Here is an 18,308-nt window from a genome sequence, read left to right on the forward strand (position 1 = left end):
TGACAAAATCGACACCCACAACAACTTGTGTTCTACTCGTGCATAGAAACTACGCATAGACCTACCTCATGATGCCACTGTTGGGGATCGTAGCAGAAATTTAAAATTTTCTACGCATCACCAAGATCAATCTATGGAGTAATCTAGCAATGAGGGGAAGGGGAGTGCATCTACATACCCTTGTAGATCACTAAGCGGAAGCGTTGCAAGAATGCGGATGAAGGAGTCGTACTCGCAGCGATTCAGATCGCGGTTGATTCTGATCTAAGCGCCGAACAACGGCGCCTCCGCGTTCAACACACGTGCAGCCCGGTGACGTCTCCCACGCCTTGATCCAGCAAGGGGAGAAGGAGAGGTTGGGGAAGACTCCATCCAGCAGCAGCACGACGGCGTGGTGGTGAAGGAGGAGCGTGGCAATCCTGCAGGGCTTCGCCAAGCACCGCTGGAGAGGAGGAGGACTTGGGAGAGGGGGAGGGCTGCGCCGGAACTTGGGTGCGGCTGCCCTCCCACCCCCCACATATATATAGGGGCAAGGGAGAGGGGGCCGGCCCCCTCAGATCCAATCTGAGGAGGGGGCGGCGGCCAGGGGGGTTGCCTTGCCCCCCAAGGCAAGGGGGGCGCCGCCTTTAGGGTTCCCCCAAACCCTAGGCACGCGGGCCCTAGGGGGGGAGGCGCCCAGCCCACTAAGGGGCTGGTCCCTCTCCACACACAGCCCATAGGGCCCTCCGGGGCAGGTGGACCCTCCCGGTGGACCCCCGGAACCCCTTCGGTTGTCCCGGTACAATATCGGTAACCTCCCCGAATTATTCCGGTGACCGTATGATGACTTCCCATATATAAATCTTTACCTCCGAACCATTCCGGAACTCCTCGTGACGTCCGGGATCTCATCTGGGACTCCGAACAACAGTCGGTAACCACGCACATCTATTCCCTATAACCCTAGCGTCATCGAACCTTAAGTGTGTAGACCCTACGGGCTCGGGAGTCATGCAGACATGGCCGAGACAACTCTTCAGTCAATAACCAACAGCGGGATCTGGATACCCATGTTGGCTCCCACATTCTCCACGATGATCTCATCGGATGAACCATGATGTCAAGGATTCAATCAATCCCGTATACAATTCCCTTTGTCTATCGGTACGATACTTGCCCGAGATTCAATCGTCGATATCCCGATACCTTGTTCAATCTCGTTACCGGCAAGTCTCTTTACTCGTTCCGTAACACATCATCCCGTGATCAACTCCTTGGTCACATTGTGCACATTATGATGATGTCCTATCGAGTGGGCCCAGAGATACCTCTCAGTTACACGGAGTGACAAATCCCAGTCTCGATTCGTGCCAACCCAACAGACACTTTCGAAGATACCCGTAGTGCACCTTTATAGCCACCTAGTTACGTTGTGATGTTTGGCACACCCAAAGCACTCCTACGGTATCCGGGAGTTGCACAATCTCATGGTCTAAGGAAATGATACTTGACATTAGAAAAGCTTTAGCATACAAACTACACGATCTTGTGCTAGGCTTAGGATTGGGTCTTGTCCATCACATCATTCTCCTAATGATATGATCCTGTTATCAACGACATCCAATGTCCATGGTCAGAAAACCGTAACCATCTATTAATCAACGAGCTAGTCAACTAGAGGCTTACTAGGGACATGGTGTTGTCTATGTATCCACACATGTATCTGAGTTTCCTATCAATACAATTCTAGCATGGATAACAAACGATTATCATGAACAATGAAATATAATATAATAATAACTAATTTATTATTTCCTCTAGGGCATATTTCCAACACTCTTGCCCGAGAGAGAGATTTTCCGCGGGCGGTGGTTCCCTGCCTTCCCGGCGTCCCTCCCACGCAGGCCAGAGGTCTCTGACCCCCGATCGCCGGATAAGGGAGGGGAAAGAGGGGAGGTGATATCTCTATGGTGGTGGCTGCCATTGCCGCCCGAGAGGAAAACAAAACCCTAACGAGAGGGGAAGTTCTGCAGGTGTTTTAAGCGTATCTTAGAGCATCTCCAGTCGCGCCCCCAATAAGGCCCCCCAGGCGAGTTTTCGGCCGCCGACCCAACCCGACCCCGGCGTGCTGGGGGCGCTCGGGGGCGCCGGGCGAATCTTTTTTGGCGCGAAAGAGCCGCGAGCCCTCCTTGCCAGCGACTCGTCTCGCTTCTTGCCGCTTCGTCGTCCTCATCGCCTTGTTTCCCGCGACAAATCAATGCCAAAGCTGTCGCGCGCTGCCGTGCCGGTCAGCCTCCGCCATTGATGCCTCACGGGCGGCGTAGTGAAAATGAAACGACGCGCGTCCCCTTGCATGCCACGCGTACGCGCGGCGCCTCCACCTACATAAAGCCGACCCCAGCGCGCCGGTGGCACGCATAGAGTCTCCACCGCCAGCGCCACCTTTCTCCCCCTTCCTCCCTCTTCTCTCGCCGTCTATAGCTTAAAGAATGGCCGAACACTTCCCAGGAGACGGCGCGGCGGCGGACGGCTTCGGCCGCCGCCACCTTTACGAGAACGAAGCTCGGCTCCTCTTCGAGGCCGAGTACCCGGTCCCGCCGGACATGCGGGTGCCCGGGGCCTGGAGAATCAGCGCCGGCGGGGGCCCAGTGCCGCCACCGCCCACCGGGGCGTCGCGACGCGCGGAGATCGCGTGTATCCGCTCCTCCTTGCTGCGGGCGGCGAGGGAGGGGCCACACTACGTCCCCGACAGCCTGCTCTGGGAGCCATACTTCCGCCGCCGCCACGCCGAGCAACTCGAGGCCACCAACGACGCCGTTCCCTTCGACAGGCTCAACTCCGAGGGGAGGCGCCGATGGTGGGGCGTGCCCGGCCGCACGCTGGAGGCTGTCCTCGAGTACATCGAGGGCGGCAACACGCCGAGGCTGGAGTACCCCTCCCCCCCGTCCTTCTCTCGCCGTCGTGGGAGCTCATGGACGCCGAGGCGCATGGACCTCGGGGCATCCTCCTCCTCGTCAGGTCGGTCAACCGGCTCTCCCTGCCTCCGCCCCGTCAAGCCGGAGCCCCAAGACACGCCCCAGGAGACGCCTGTTAGCTCGCGCACCCGCAGCTCCGGCGTCCACATCGACGACTCCGCCCCCGCCTCTGGCCGCCTCGTCCTTGTTAGGCCGAAGCCGGAGCCCGGCCTCCCCGCGGAGTATGAGGAGATAGCCCGGCGCGGCTTTTCCGACGAGGATGCCCTACGGCGGGCGCGGGACGACTACCTCGGCGATGAGGTGGTCCAGCAGCGCCGGGCCTTGGAGGAGATAGCCGCCCGCAAACGTGGGTGCGAGGACGAGCACGGCGTCGTGGGCCTCGACAGCGACGACGCCGATGCCCCCGGACCGTCCAACCCGCCGCGCCAACCGGGGGAGGGTTGCAGCAGGGACGGCGGCCGCGGCGGGAGACGACGACGACGATGGCGACGACTACACGCGGTTCTACCGCCTCCTCGGCATTTAGATCTGCAAGGCGGCGGGCGGCGAGGAGCGGTGAGGGAGACGACAAGGAGTAACCTAATAGCTTTTTTTTTCTTTTTGTAAAATATTTTAAATATGAACGAACTCGTCGAAGTTTGATTGAATTTACGCCGTGTTTGTGCCGTAATTTATATTTTCAGAAAAACGTGGGCACCGTGACTGGGGGACATCACGTACCCAGCGCGTCGTTTATCGCCGATGCGTCCCAGGAACGATTTTTAGCGCCTCCTGAGGGCCCAACGGCTGAAGATGCTCTTAATGGCCCAATGACGAGGAGCCGCTCCCGTGACCACACAACCCAATGTGCTACAACGTTCCACGGGCTGGCTCGTTTACTAAATGTGCCGCGCCTGGGCCAGGAAGCAAGGCACGTGGGCCAGCACGGCACGGCCCGTCCAGCACGGCACGGCCCGTCTAATAAACATGTCTCTGTGGGCCGTGCCGTGCTGGCCTTTTGGCCAGCTCTGCTCCCACCGCTAAAAAAAAAGAGAAACCCACTGACTCCCGACTCCGACTCCTGTCCCCGATTCTCCTCCCGATCTCGCAGGCTCGCCGCCTGCCTCGCCGCACGCCGTCGCCGCCACCGGTTGCCAGGAGGCAAAGAGCCGGCCCTGCCCGCAGCGCCCACCCAGCGCCCCTGCCCGCCCCACCCACCGGTCGCCCACCGCCGCACCGCGGCCTTGCCAGTCGGCGCCCGGCAGCCGCCCATTCCGCACTCGGCAGCAGTCCTGCCCTGCGGCCGGCGGTGTGCAGTTGCAGCGGCCAGCCAATTTGAGGTGCCTTTTCTCCATTCCCCAAGTTTTGGTTGGTCTCATTACGAATTTAAGGTTTATATTCATGGATTATCTATCAGGTGGATTATGACAGTGCTATCTGCCACGTACATTAACACACACACATAACTTTGCACATAATTTCTTGTGTCCAATTATGTCATCATGATTGATATTTTTTTTAGGGAATCATAAACGATACTAGAATGTAAATTTTCGCTGTGTCCAATTATGTCATCATGATTGATACTAGAATGTAAATTTTTGCTGTGTCCAATCAGGTGAATTATGATTTTACACAGAATTTGCTGTGTCCAATCAGGTGGATTATGATAGTGCTATTGGTAAATTATAATTAGTATGTTAACATGTCATATTTACAAATCCTAGACCCACCACTGATCAGCGGCGATGGCGATCCGACACTACTGGTCGATGGCTGTCGCAGCCGTTGGGTTCCGCCTCGTTCTGGTGCTCTTCGGCGGAGACCTCCACCTTGCATCCCGCCCGGAGGTCTCCACCCCCCTCACGTCCCTCCGCCGCCGTAAGCACACCTCCTTGCTCTCAGTCCTTGCCCTGCAAACCCCAGCCCTTTTGTGATGTCGGCGTTCTCGTTTGCCTCCTGTGTATGTTGCAGTGGCAGAAGGTTACTGGCTGAAGCAGGCGTCCATGTCACCCTATTCCGGTACGTTACGCACCTCCCCTCTTTGATCGCTTTGCTAACTTTTAGCACTTCACATTTGCAACAGAATGGCCCAAATTTTGAGGCCAGGATAGTTGGGTGGGAGGTGGTATTATTAGGTAGTACTCCCTCCATTTCTAAATATAAGTCTTTTTAGAGATTTCCCTAGGGACTACATACGGATGTATATAGACATATTTTAGAGTGTAGATTCACTCATTTTGCTCCGTATGTAGTCCATATTGGAATCTCTAAAAGGACTTATATTTAGGAACAGAGGGAGTATTACAGAGCAATTTTTAAAATGCTTGACTGGGTTTCTACTGAATACTGATAGACATTATTTCATGTTCATTTTTCTGTAATGAACTACTGATAATTCCTGATGGATGAAATATGATATGACTGAATGACTCCTACTTAGCATCAGAGGCCTAGATGCTTCTTGCGATTACATCATAAATCTTAGCAATTAGCCATGATATTTTGCTCTTTGTAATGTTGATCTGTTAACAGTTTGTACTTGTAAATGATGGTCCAGCCTGTTGAGTGATCTGTTTTTCAGGTTCGATGTATCATGGTTCCCCTTTGCTTCTATCAGTTCTTGGTCCGCTAACCAGCAAAAGGTGATAGGTCCTTCGTTTTGATGCTTCTTTGATCATTTCTTTGATGTCGCCACTCTTGCTATGTCTCTTCATTTGACCAGATCACCATATAAAATGTTAGCATTCTAACACTCCATGATGTCACAGGTCAGGTGGACACCATTCTCATATATATTGCAGGTAAATAAGTGGCTATGTACTTTTCATTTAAACCAGTATATGTTTGTCTACGATTAATAACTTGTCCAAGTATACCTGATATTCATAGAAGAAAATCAGTTTTCTTAGGCTTTACTTTTTATGTTCTTTATCTTGCCCATGGTATCATTCAAACCAAAAAAAATGTAACCATAAACATTTTCACGACTTCTGCATTTTGCCGGCAGTCATGTAATATTACACTCATGAATGCACAACACAGTTTGGTTTTTGTGGCTGTAGATTTTATAGCTGCTATGCTCATTCGATCAACTGGGCGTACACTCCAAATGGCACGTAACAGAAGTTTGAAGTCTCTTGACCTCAGAAAATCAGTGAACAATTCTGGTGAGTCATACTAGTTAATGTTATACTTGAGATGTGCTTTATTGAATCTTGAGCTAAATTTGCCTTTTGTTTGGCACCACTCTCTACTTATTTTCCCAAGTACCAACAATCAGAAAAGGTTTTGAATTTTTGATACTTGTGACGGACAGCCCCGGAAGTGAAATCTTAGAGATGTTTTATTTGTCAAGTAGTTGTTGTCATTCTAAGCTTTATATTTTCTTAAAGAAGGAAGCCCACTTTTTTGACTTTTCCTTTACAAGGAATAAAAAGGGTTATATGAATTTGCCTTGTGGAATTTAATGTGTATAGTCCTCTGCTTGCCTGATAGTGTGAATTTGTTGTTGGTAAGCGAAAAATATACAATCTTGTCTGGAAACGTGTGAATGGAACATTACTCTCTTTGAGTCAGATGCTTTGTGCTTGTGATGCTTACTAATTGTTTATAGTACTGATTATCATGTTTGTTGACACTTACAGTGAACGTAAGCGCAGGAGACACTGCTTCTCTAATATATCTGTGGAATCCTTGGACAATAATCACCTGTGTGGGTTCATGTACATCACCAATTGAGAATTTAATGGTCGTGATAATGTTACATGGAGCCTGTTCACGTAAGTTAAACTCAACGTGTTTCCCTCTAGCCTTCTCGGTTTTTCAATATATCTCTTATACTTCCTCCGTCCCAAAATAAGTGTCGCTGACTTAGTACAATTTTGCACTAAAGTTGTACTAGATCAGCGACACTTATTTTGGGATGGAAGGAGTATTACTTACACTAGTTGTTTGCCTCATTGTTTGGCTTCTATTTGGCAAATCCTCAGTTAATAACATTTTTATGGAAGATAGTACAATGATCTTCAGACAACCTAGAATTGCCCAAATCTAATGCAACATCCTTGCAATTTTTATAGGTCTTGCGCCGCTTGCTGCATTTGGATATGTTATGGCAACACACCTTTCTCTTTATCCTGCAATTCTCATTCTACCTGTATGTGTCACAACCATTTTTTTTTCAATGTTCAATGGTATGTACATGCCATTTATCTGCATTGCTGATCAACTGTTAGTTTTTCAGGTTGCTCTTTTATTGGGTTATGGTCCAGATACTCCTCCAACTAAAGTATTTCTTCAAAAAGGCTTGAGTGCCAATAAAATTGACATGTCAGATAATGGAAAAGGTACTAGCCAAAAAGGTTTTGGACAATTCTCATGGAAACCAATACTTCACTTCATATTGTGGGTGTTTATCTGGTCATGTTATGTGCTGTTATTGAACAGCATTATTCTAAATAAAGTGGGTGGCCTTCAGGAGATGTTTGAAAAGTAAGTTGTTCGACCATTTAATTCTTTTGTAGTCATCAAAACCATGTGAAAGAGTGTAATATTTTCTGTTAACCCTTTCTTTTTAATGAAAGGGGTTTCCCCCGCTCCATTTTATAGAATGAAGCACATTTTCTGTTAACTTCCCCCATTCATGGTGAATTTTAAAGGAGAAATGAATACAAGTCTTATTTATGAATTCAATTTAATTTTGGATATTTGCGTACTCTTATCAGCATTATCGGTATCCTCTCCATTTCCCCAACATTTCAACTTTGTTGTTGGGCCTCATTTAGTCAAAATCGTCTTTTGTTGCAATTGACTGCCTTTATCTGTTACCAAATGCCTAGTATCGACTTGTGTGCGTTGCAATTGACTGGCTTTTATCTGTTACCAAATGCCTATTATTGACTTGTGTGCATTGGTTTTGCAGGACATATGGTTTTATCCTTACAGTGAAAGATTTATCACCAAATATTGGTGTGTTATGGTAAGTCTTAAGAAAGTGTAATTGGAACCCAAGTATAGTTTGACTAATCTAATTCGTTTGAGAATTAATGCAGGTATTTCTTTGCCGAAGTCTTCGACTTCTTCAGAAGCTTCTTTCTTATAGTCTTTAATATGAACATCATTTTTATGGTCTTGCCATTGGCTATCCGTTTGAAGCATCGGCCGTGCTTCCTTGCCTTTGTTTACACAGCAATTGTCGCAATGCTGAAATCTTATCCCTCGGTGAGTATATTTTACATGGTATTTCTGATGGATTTAATCCCTTGACTGCATAAGGTTGATGTTTAGTTTTGTTTCATGTTTTGCTCTTTTGTTTTTATTCCTAAATTCATGCTTATCTTGAAGGCTGGAGATTCAGCTCTATATCTAGGACTTCTAGGCCTATTCGCCAATGAATTAGCGGGTACCTAAACTGCTGCTATCGAATATTTTTGAATTAGTGTGTAATATTGTAAGAAGTTAATGCTCTTTAACTTTCCATCCTGCAGAGATGCAGTTCACCTTCTTCTTGTTTTTTGGATATATTGGAGTCTCTCTCCTTAGCCCTGTCATGCATAACCTATGGATCTGGAGGGTCTCTCTCTCTCTATCTCTCTCTTTCTACACACACATGTTGTGTACTGTTACTAACATGGCAGTGTTCACAGGGTACTGGTAACGCAAATTTCTACTTCGCGACTGGTTTAGCTTATACCTGCCTTCAGGTAACTATCCCTTTGTGTGAGCACAATATTGAATGTTCCTTAGAATGCTGACTGATTGTTCCTTCAGGTAACATCTCAGCTAGTAGTCGTGTTTCTTAACTTAGAAATCTGAGGGATTGTAGCATGTATAGTTTCTCTCACTCGCCCTTTTGACATATGTATTATATAATTAATGTTTGCCTTTTCTTTTTTACAGACCGTGTTGGTTGTAGAGACTGTAAGTTCAATGATAAAGCATGACAGGAAACTAAGGCTACTTACAAAAGCCTAACATCATTCCTCAGAAGGTCAGCACGTCAGATTCTTTTCTTGCTGGTTCCCTATGATGCGAACTTGCGACCAGTTTGCCGTTCTGGGATTCTGGGTAGATGTAGTGGATGATGTTTCATGTCATGTTGTATTGTACCTCCCACATTTGTACAATATGGACCAGATTGCTTAGCCAGGATTAGAGAAAGAATATAGGTTTCTCCCTCGAAGCTAACTATAGTCGGCACTGAATTTCTCCATGGATCCTTTGATTACTGCCTTGCCTGATCTTGGTGAAATTTATCCCTGGTAGCCTGTGCAATCAGCTTGTCAGGTAGCCTTTGGATGCCTCTGCTTTCGTTGTCAAGTCCATTTTCTTTCATCTTGGTAAAGCCGAGGTCATTGTCAGTCACACGTTGCAGTATTATCCCCTATGTACTGCAAATCAATGTTCAGAGATGTTCCTGGCACAGAAACCTTTGAACTGCAACAGAATTTCCTTCCGATCCCAGATAGTAAGTTGAGTTGCTGATAACTGATCGAGCGTACTACTTTACCTATTTATTTATCGTTAATTGTAGTTATATTCGAGCTTAATTTAGGCTTAACTGTAACCTCATGCGATGATTTTGTCCATATGCTCCTGTTTCTGTGCGTGTTACTCGTGTGCCATGTTCATTGGTAAATGAAAGACGGGTAGCTTGTTTGATGCTGATTTCTATGGGCCGACACACATTTGGGTCTGTGTTTTATGATATATTCTTCTCTAGTCCGTGATCTTGTGACTCCAGCAGTTGCATTTGTGTTTTTGAGGTCACCTGCTGTAGCTAGTGTTATCATACCTTTTCCCAAGCATATTGATATTCTCTACTCGTTTCGTTCCATGTTGTGTATGTATATTAGTATATGGTACAAGTAATAAAACTAGTTTGGTGTTGTAGATATTGAATGTATTGTCTATAAATTTAATCAACCTTGAAAATGTCACCACCTAACGAGTCTCGCTCGACCGGCGGCAAAAGAGTCCATCCGCGGCGGCGGCGGCGGGCAGGGTCCGCTCGCGGGGAGCGACGTTTCCACATTCGCTACTACTACTACTACACAGAATCCATTGACTCGAACCTGTTGGAAAATCGAAAATGCTTTTACCAATCGGAGCGCTGAAACCTCGCTCTCGCGGCCTGCGTGCATGCTTCCCCATCCACCACCCATGTGTCGAGGAGGAGTTGTTGTCGTGCAAGTTACATCCACTTTCTCCGTGCGGCATCCACCCATCCCATGACCCATCCGAGCCACGATTCTCTCCGTCCCCCTCGGGCGACACATGTTCCCAGTTAACCCCGTGGATGGCTACGTTCGTTCCTTCGATCCCTCCCGGTCACGCCATGCCGATATTTGCTGGATTCTCCTGACCGGCAGGCGCCGCGCTACGCTCCTTCCCCACGCACCCCTTTTCCTTTGGTCTTTGTCCCAATTTTTCTAGATCGTGCCACACCGTGCCGTCGACGTGTGGCCACTCCATCGACCATTTGGTTCATGCATCCTCACGGCAAAGTACTAGTAAGGAAAAAAGAAGGAGGAGCAAACAGGCATAGAACCGTACGTGCACACTCATAAGGCTCTGAACCGTCCATCATGCATCGTGGACGAATGGGCTGCATGCACGAGACTACAATAATGATTGATGAGTACTACTCGTGTTCCGTTTTCTACTGGAGTAGCTAGCACGAGATCGATGGAGCCACAAGTTGCGCCCACAATATTCGCCGGGGGGGAGAGGTTCATGCATCGCATGCACGGCGTGGCCCGGGGACACACGACGCCGGCCGACCCCGGCGCCGATTTGGCTGGCGTCGTGGAGGTGGTGGCCTGGTCGGTGGATAACATAAACTACTTGTCAAGTGGCGATACAGCAAGTACATGGATATTGCGGGTGAGGGAAGATGCATGAGGTGATGTGAAATGAGAGGAGAGGGTGTGGCCTGATTGATTTCTGGCGGCGAGCAAGTTGGCCAAATTGTGAGGCGCCCGGTATGGCCTCGTGGACCTTTCTGCGCTTTTACACGTCCCCTGTCTGCTGCTGCTTGCGAGTTGCTCTTGCTTGCTTCCTTTCAATTTCTTTTTATTTGCCTTGGACAGGCAGGCCCACGAGAAATTCCCTTGCGCATGCATGTGCCTGCGCTTTTGCCACATGCACCTGCATATTCCTGTTAGCACCCCCCTCAAAACAAAAAAGAAAAAAATATATCCCGTTAGGCGTTAGCACCTTCTGGTTAAAAGGACATTTGAGGGGAGATTGTTCCCGGAATACCTCCTTTGTTAGAGATAAGTGCAGAATTAGTCCCCCACACAGGTTATCATCATGAAATCATCATCACTGTGATATTCATACGCGGGGGTATAGCATGGACGTAATGGGATGACGTCGCTATATATATATGGTCGGTGGTAATTGCACGTACGACTAACGACACTACGGGGAGTAGTGCCGGTTAAAATAATAGGAGAAATAGAAAAAATACATTGGTTTAAATCTGTTCATCCAAAAGCTCAAAGTGATGGGAAAAATGGGGCTATGCATTTATACGTCAACAAAACCTTGCCGGAAAAATAGATTCAGAGACGAGAGGGGTGATCTAGCCGAGGATTCAAAATTTTAGTCGGTGTCAATTCAAACTAACTTCAAATTTAATTTAAATTAGGTCAGTTTTCGTGACGTATACAATTCTAACAGTATTAAGATATTTCAGTGAAGTCCAAATTTTCATGTAACCGAAAAAATTAAACCTTGATCTACACCGCCGTGGCAGGGGGGGTCGAAGCGGAGCACTCAAGCAACCGCTTCGACCGAACACTGCAAACAAACATCGCCTAGCGCCCTCGCCGTCATCTATTTTCTGAAATTTTCAACCAAAGAGAGACAGCATCAGCAGCCGAAACACGGAGACATACCAATCACCTGACCAATGGCGTTACTGTCAGGATACATAGTTTCATTACCCCGCAGAAAAAGAGAAAGATACATAGGTTCATGTTTTTTTTCGGGCAGAGGTCAGCACTCAGCGGTACTATACCACTATGCCACGTACGGGTCAATTATGGCTTGCAAGTTGGGGATTAACAAAAACTAATCCCTACGCTAACCCGGAGCCGTACGCTACAATGAGATGCAAACAAGCCTCGTCCTATTAGCAACTTGCTCTCTTCTTTTTATTTTACACATAGAAAAAGTAACGCCGTGTACGTGTCGTCCAACAGCTGCGATCGATGGCGTGCTGGATCCAAGTCTTTTTGTCGAGAAAAGTGCCCAAGAAACCACATCATTGTCATCGCCAAACACACAAATGGTTGTCATGTGGTTTTTGTTCTTTCAATCAGATCGCCATCATCATAAGTCGTGTGTACGTTAACACACTCAAAAGTCGACAATTGCTCGATTGCGGAAAAGAAAATTCTCTGCTATTTGTTTCGCTTTGTATCCGTACTAAGCTCCCAGCCATAGGTTTTTCAGGTCTTTACAAGGGAAGAATTAGTCCATCAAGGAGTGTAACCGTGCATATACATGGGTTATCTCCTCCGAGCACAAATACACCCACATAAACAGTAAATTCTAGAAAATTAGTAAACACAATATAAAGAAAACTGATCTTTTTTTGTAGATGAACATTGGCAAATGTTCTAAGATTCTGAAAGTTTTCATCCTGACAAACACATCCGTTGAGGTCTATGCAAAAAATTATCATAATCCGGAAATCAAGAAGACACATTTTGGAGCACTCAATTCTGGTCTAGTTGCGGATGTCAGGTCTTTTTAGCGGAGGATTTAGTTCATCAATGTGTTTAACAGTGTATATACCTGGACTATCTGCTTCCGAGCACAATATATATGTATGAACGGTAAATTCTGAAAAAATAGTAAATAAAATTTAAAAAATCAGAATTTTTTGTAGATGAAACATTAACAAATGTTCCGACATTCTAAAACAAATTACCTTCACAAGACATCCGTGGAGGGCTATACATTTTTTTTTTCAAAATTCAGGACTCAAAAAGTGTCATTTTGGAGCACTCAATTTCGGTTTTTGGCACACACACCTCTGCGGATGTCCTTTTGCGAAATTGTGCAGGATGTCAGAACTTCTGTTGATGTTCATATAAAAGTCAGTTTTTTTGTTCTTTTTTTTTACTATTTTTCGGAATTTAGTGTTCCTACGGGTTCATGTATATATATATAGATTAGTGACGTGGTGCAGATACAAGTTAGGCAAAAGTGAGGTTGGACAACTCTGGAGCGCACATGATTGGCTATGAAAAGAGTCTGGGTCAGCAAAGCGTACAAGCTTACAATAATATTTTTCATTCTAGAGTACAATGTACCCCAAGCTTAGGATTGAAGAAACCCAAGCGCGCAGCTAATGTTTCTTGTGATAAATTTACAAACTCAAATTATAGAATATCTTTTGTCAAAATGGAGGATTTGTGCATATCTACCACACTGATCGATCCAGATTTGCTTGCTTTAAGCTCATCTTTACAAGCTAATCCCCCTCACAAATATAACTAGGAGTAGATAATTAAGCAAGCCACAATACCGACTTAGGGAGAAAAAAACACGTCTTCCTTTGAGGGGTCGCACCAGCAAGACCCTAGCCACCACCTCGACCCTCCTCATCCTCCCTTGCCCCCCTCACCACCACCGTAGGACGCCAACGAGCGAAGCTCGCTTGATTGGAGGGGCCGATGGGGCTATCCACGAGATGTGGTGGCCTGATTGGCACGGATCATACCGTGGGGTTCCCGAGTGTGGCCCTGGCGTGGATTGATCTGGTGGCAACGCTCCTATACGTCGTGGTGTGCCGAAGTCGGTGGGTGTGGCAGGCAGGTCCGTGGTTGGTGATGGCAATAGTCGGGCTCTCGGCCGGCGATGTAAGCATCTTGGCATGGACGAGGTGGTTGCAGCTGAGGATCCTTTGTCCACTGCTCATCCTTCTCCCGAAGACGGGAATGAACCGGTGGGGGTGTTAGCCATGGCTAGTTTCAGGGAGGCGAGATCGTCAACATGATTCTAGTGTTTTCTCCAATGGCATAGGTGGGCCTTGGGGCTCTCTAAGCGCCGGCATCCAGCCAACGAGAAGGCGTCAGCCAGTAGAGAAGTTACTCATAGTGACGGTTTGTACAAAAGATTATGCAGTCTCCAAGTCAAACAAACATGATCTCGTCTCTGGATGAGGCAGTGTCGACGTGCTTACACACATTGTGGCGTTGTTGAAGGTGTTGACCCGAAACTTGGTTTTGGGGGGAAAATCCGAAAGTTCAACATATGGTTGGACCCATCAACACCTGTGGTGGTTCCTTTTGAAGTTTCTCTAGGAGTAGCATACTTTTCATTGTTCATTTACATGTCAGTATGTAGATCATTGCACATGGTCATGGGGTTTGTGGTATGCTTGGAGATATTGCTGCAAGGTAGGGTGGCATTGGATTTTTTTATAAGCTACTCCCTCCATCCGGAAATACTTGTCATCAAAATGGATAAAAAGAGTGTATCTAGAACTAAAATACATCTAGATATATCCCCTTTTATTCATCTTGATGACAAGTATTTCCGGACGGAGGGAGTACTAGTTAGTTGGGCACTGATGTTTGGTCTATAATATTGTGTAATCAATGCTAACATATTGTTGTTGCACAATATGCATAAGTCAAGGCTTATTCTCTTCTTCAAATATATATTCATTAAGCAAGCGTAGGTAAGAGAAAGCACAATTGAGAGACGTAAACAGGCTATAAGAGATGTCACATCAAATTTATGTCTAGTTGGAGGAAAGAGAAGAGGATAGAAAAGGGAAGGGGGCTATAAACTTATAGCCGACTGTAGCATGAGCTCGAACACCCTTTGCGAGAGAAAGAGGTGGGCCATACATTAATATAGCATACTAGTATGACTAACTACTTTATGAGTGGGATACTAGGTTAAATATAGGTGACGTGGCAACTCCATATAGCCAGTTGTTGGCTATACTATTGACTATGCTCTAAGGGCTCTCCCAATGCAGGTTTCTTAGCACGGTTTGATAGGTATTTTGCTGATGCGGTATAGTAGTTAAGGGCATCTCCAACACGGATTCTCAAACCGCCGCATACGCCCGGACCGCGCAGTCCGGATCCCAGAAGCCATCCAACGCGGGCCTGCATTGGTCCGCCGAGCGGTCCGGACCATTTTTTCCACAAACTGGAACCAAAAGCAGGGGAGGGGCTTTGCGGGAGTCCGGACACGGGCACGTCGGACTCTTACACCCATGGCCCATCAAAAAGGAAGGCGGAGCCCGCCCTTTTGTTGCATCCCACACTATTTTCACGCCAAATCCCCCACTCTCTTCTTGACGTGGAACGTTACATGAAAAAAATTTCCTACGAACACCCAATATCTAATCTAGGAGATGTATAGAGACGAGAGGGGAGTGGTGTCTACATAACCTTGTAGACCGAAAGCATTAATGATCTAGAGATCGTGGTTGGCGTAGTCGTACTCGCGTCGCGATCTAGTTCGATCCAAGTACCGCACGTGCGGCACCTCCGAGTTTAGCACATGTACGGCTCGGTGGCATCCTCTCCTTCTTGATCCAGCAAGGGAGGGAGAGAAGGTAGATGAGATTTGAACAACACGACGGGGTGGTGGTGGTGGCAGCGGAACTCCGACAGGACTTCACCAAGCGCGTACCGGTGAAACTTGGGAGGAGTTGGGAGAGGTAACGGTCAAGGGTTGAAGGGGAGCTGCCCCCAACGCCTCCCCATTGAAGGAAATATGCCCTAGAGGCAATAATAAAGTTGTTATTTATATTTCCTTATATCATGATAAATGTTTATTATTCATGCTAGAATTGTATTAACCGGAAACTTAGTACATGTGTGAATACATAGACAAACAGAGTGTCACTAGTTTGCCTCTACTTGACTAGCTCGTTGAATCAAAGATGGTTATGTTTCCTAACCATAGACATGAGTTGTCATTTGATTAACGGGATCACATCATTAGAGAATGACGTGATTGACTTGACCCATCCGTTAGCTTAGCACGATGATCGTTTAGTTTGTTGCTATTGCTTTCTTCATGACTTATACATGTTCCTATGACTATGAGATTATGCAACTCCCGAGTACCGGAGGAACACTTTGTGTGCTACCAAACGTCACAACATAACTGGGTGATTATAAAGGTGCTCTATAGATGTCTCTAATGGTACTTGTTGAGTTGGCATAGATCGATATTAGGATTTGTCACTCCGATTGTCGGAGAGGTATCTCTGGGCCCTCTCGGTAATGCACATCACTATAAGCCTTGCAAGCAATGTAACTAATGAGTTAGTTGCGGGATGATGCATTACAGAACGAGTAAAGAGACTTGCCGGTAACGATATTGAACTAGGTATTGAGATATCGACGATCGAATCTCGGGCAAGTAACATACCGATGACAAAGGGAAGAACATATGTTGTTATGTGGTTTGACCGATAAAGATCTTCATAGAATATGTAGGAACCAATATGAGCATCCAGGTTCCGCTATTGGTTATTGACCGGAGATGAGTCTCGGTCATGTCTACATAGTTCTTGAACCCGTGGGGTCCGCATGCTTAACGTCAGTGACGATCGGTAATATGAGTTTATGTGTCTTGATGTAGCGAAGGTATTTCGGAGTCCCGGATATGATCACGAACATGACAAGGAGTCTCGAAATGGTCGAGACATAAAGATCGATATATTGGATGACTATGTTTGGACTTCGGAAGGGTTCCGGGCAAGTTCGGACATATACCGGAGTATCGGGGGGTTACCGGAACCCCCCGGAGAGTGTAATGGGCCTATTGGGCCTTAGTAGAGAAGAGGAGGGGCGGGGCAGGGCAGGCCGCGCCCCTCCCCCTCTAGTCCGAATTGGAAAAGGAGGGGGGCGCCACCCTTTCCTTTCCCCTCTCTTCTCCTTCCCTATCTCCTACACCTACTCTTGGAAGGGTTGGAGTTCTACTCCCGGTGGGAGTAGGACTCCCCTTGGGGCGCGCCTAGGAGGGCCGGCCTCTCCCCCTCGTCCACTCCTTTATATACGGGGGAGGGGGGCACCCCATAGACACACAAGTTGATCATTGATCTTTTAGCCGTGTGTGGTGCCCCCATCCACCATAATCCACCTCGGTTATATCGTAGCGGTGCTTAGGCGAAACCCTGTTTCGGTAGCATCATCATCACCGTCATCACACCGTCGTGCCGACGAAACTCTCCCTCGAAGCTCTACTAGATCGTGAGTTCGCGGGATGTCAACGAGCTGAACGTGTGCAGATCGCGGAGGTGTCGTACGTTCGGTACTAGGATCGGTCGATCGTGAAGACGTATGACTACATCAACCATGTTTTCATAACGCTTTCGCTTACGGTTTACGAAGGTACATGGACGACACTCTCCCCTCTCGTTGCTATGCAACACCATGATCTCGCGTGTGCGTAGGATTTTTTTTGAAATTACTACGTTCCCCAACAGTGGCATCTGAGCCAGGTTTATGCGTAGATGTTATATGCACGAGTAGAACACAAAGGAGTTGTGGGCGTGGGTATATACATATTGCTTGCCATCACTAGTTGATTCTTGATTCAGCGACATTGTTGGATGAAGCGGCCCAGACCGACATTACGCGTACGCTTACGCGAGACTGGTTCTACCGATGTGCTTTGCACACAGGTGGCTAGTGGGTGTCTGTTTCTCCAGCTTTAGTTGAATCGGATTCAATGAATAGGGTTCTTTCTGAAGATCAAAAAGCAATCACTATACTGCGTTGTGGTTTTTGATGCGTAGGTAAGAACGGTTCTTGCTCAGCCCATAGCAGCCACGTAAAACTTGCAACAACAAACTATAGGACATATAACTTTTTTTGCAGGGCATATTGTGATGTGATATGGCCAAGACATGATGCTAAATTTTTATGGTACGAGATGATCATGTTTTGTAACACAGTTATCGGCAACTGACAGGAGCCATATGGTTGTCACTTTATTGTATGAAATGCAATCGCCATGTAATTGCTTTACTTTATCACTAAGCGGTAGCGATAGTCGTAGAGGCAATAGTTGGTGAGACGACAACGACGCTTCGATGGAGATCAAGGTGTCAAGCCGGTGACGATGGTGATCATGACGGTGCTTTGGAGATGGAGATCAAAGGCACAAGATGATGATGGCCATATCATATCACTTATATTGATTGCATATGATGTTTATCCTTTATGCATCTTATTTTTCTTAGTTCGGCGGTAGCATTATAAGATGATCCCTCACTAAATTTCAACGTATAAGTGTTCTCCCTGAGTATGCACCGTTGCTACAGTTCCTCGTGCCAAGACACCACGTGATGATCGGTGTGATGAGCTCTACGTTCAC

General features: G+C 47.0%; 1 protein-coding gene across 3 annotated transcripts; it reads left to right on the forward strand.

The window, feature by feature from the left end:
- The first annotated feature begins 3,975 nt into the window (after positions 1 to 3,975).
- On the forward strand, positions 3,976 to 9,239 carry LOC123188018 (phosphatidylinositol glycan anchor biosynthesis class U protein). Of its 3 annotated transcripts, none has more exons than XM_044600049.1 (15): positions 3,976 to 4,273; positions 4,661 to 4,814; positions 4,908 to 4,955; positions 5,518 to 5,578; positions 5,705 to 5,737; positions 5,979 to 6,103; positions 6,581 to 6,715; positions 7,016 to 7,092; positions 7,180 to 7,427; positions 7,858 to 7,914; positions 7,988 to 8,156; positions 8,280 to 8,337; positions 8,423 to 8,508; positions 8,582 to 8,705; positions 8,835 to 9,239. In XM_044600049.1, the coding sequence occupies exons 2-14, from the start codon at positions 4,682 to 4,684 to the stop codon at positions 8,687 to 8,689; spliced, it is 1,338 nt and encodes a 445-aa protein (XP_044455984.1). In that variant the 5' UTR covers positions 3,976 to 4,273; positions 4,661 to 4,681; the 3' UTR covers positions 8,690 to 8,705; positions 8,835 to 9,239. The 3 variants fall into 3 exon arrangements, with proteins under 3 accessions (XP_044455984.1, XP_044455982.1, XP_044455983.1); XM_044600047.1 differs by having other exon boundaries at positions 8,582 to 8,638; XM_044600048.1 differs by having other exon boundaries at positions 3,982 to 4,273; positions 4,677 to 4,814; positions 8,582 to 8,638.
- The last annotated feature ends 9,069 nt before the right edge of the window (positions 9,240 to 18,308 follow it).

This window comes from Triticum aestivum, chromosome 2A, assembly GCF_018294505.1.
Source record: "Triticum aestivum cultivar Chinese Spring chromosome 2A, IWGSC CS RefSeq v2.1, whole genome shotgun sequence".
Taxonomy (NCBI): domain Eukaryota; kingdom Viridiplantae; phylum Streptophyta; class Magnoliopsida; order Poales; family Poaceae; genus Triticum; species Triticum aestivum.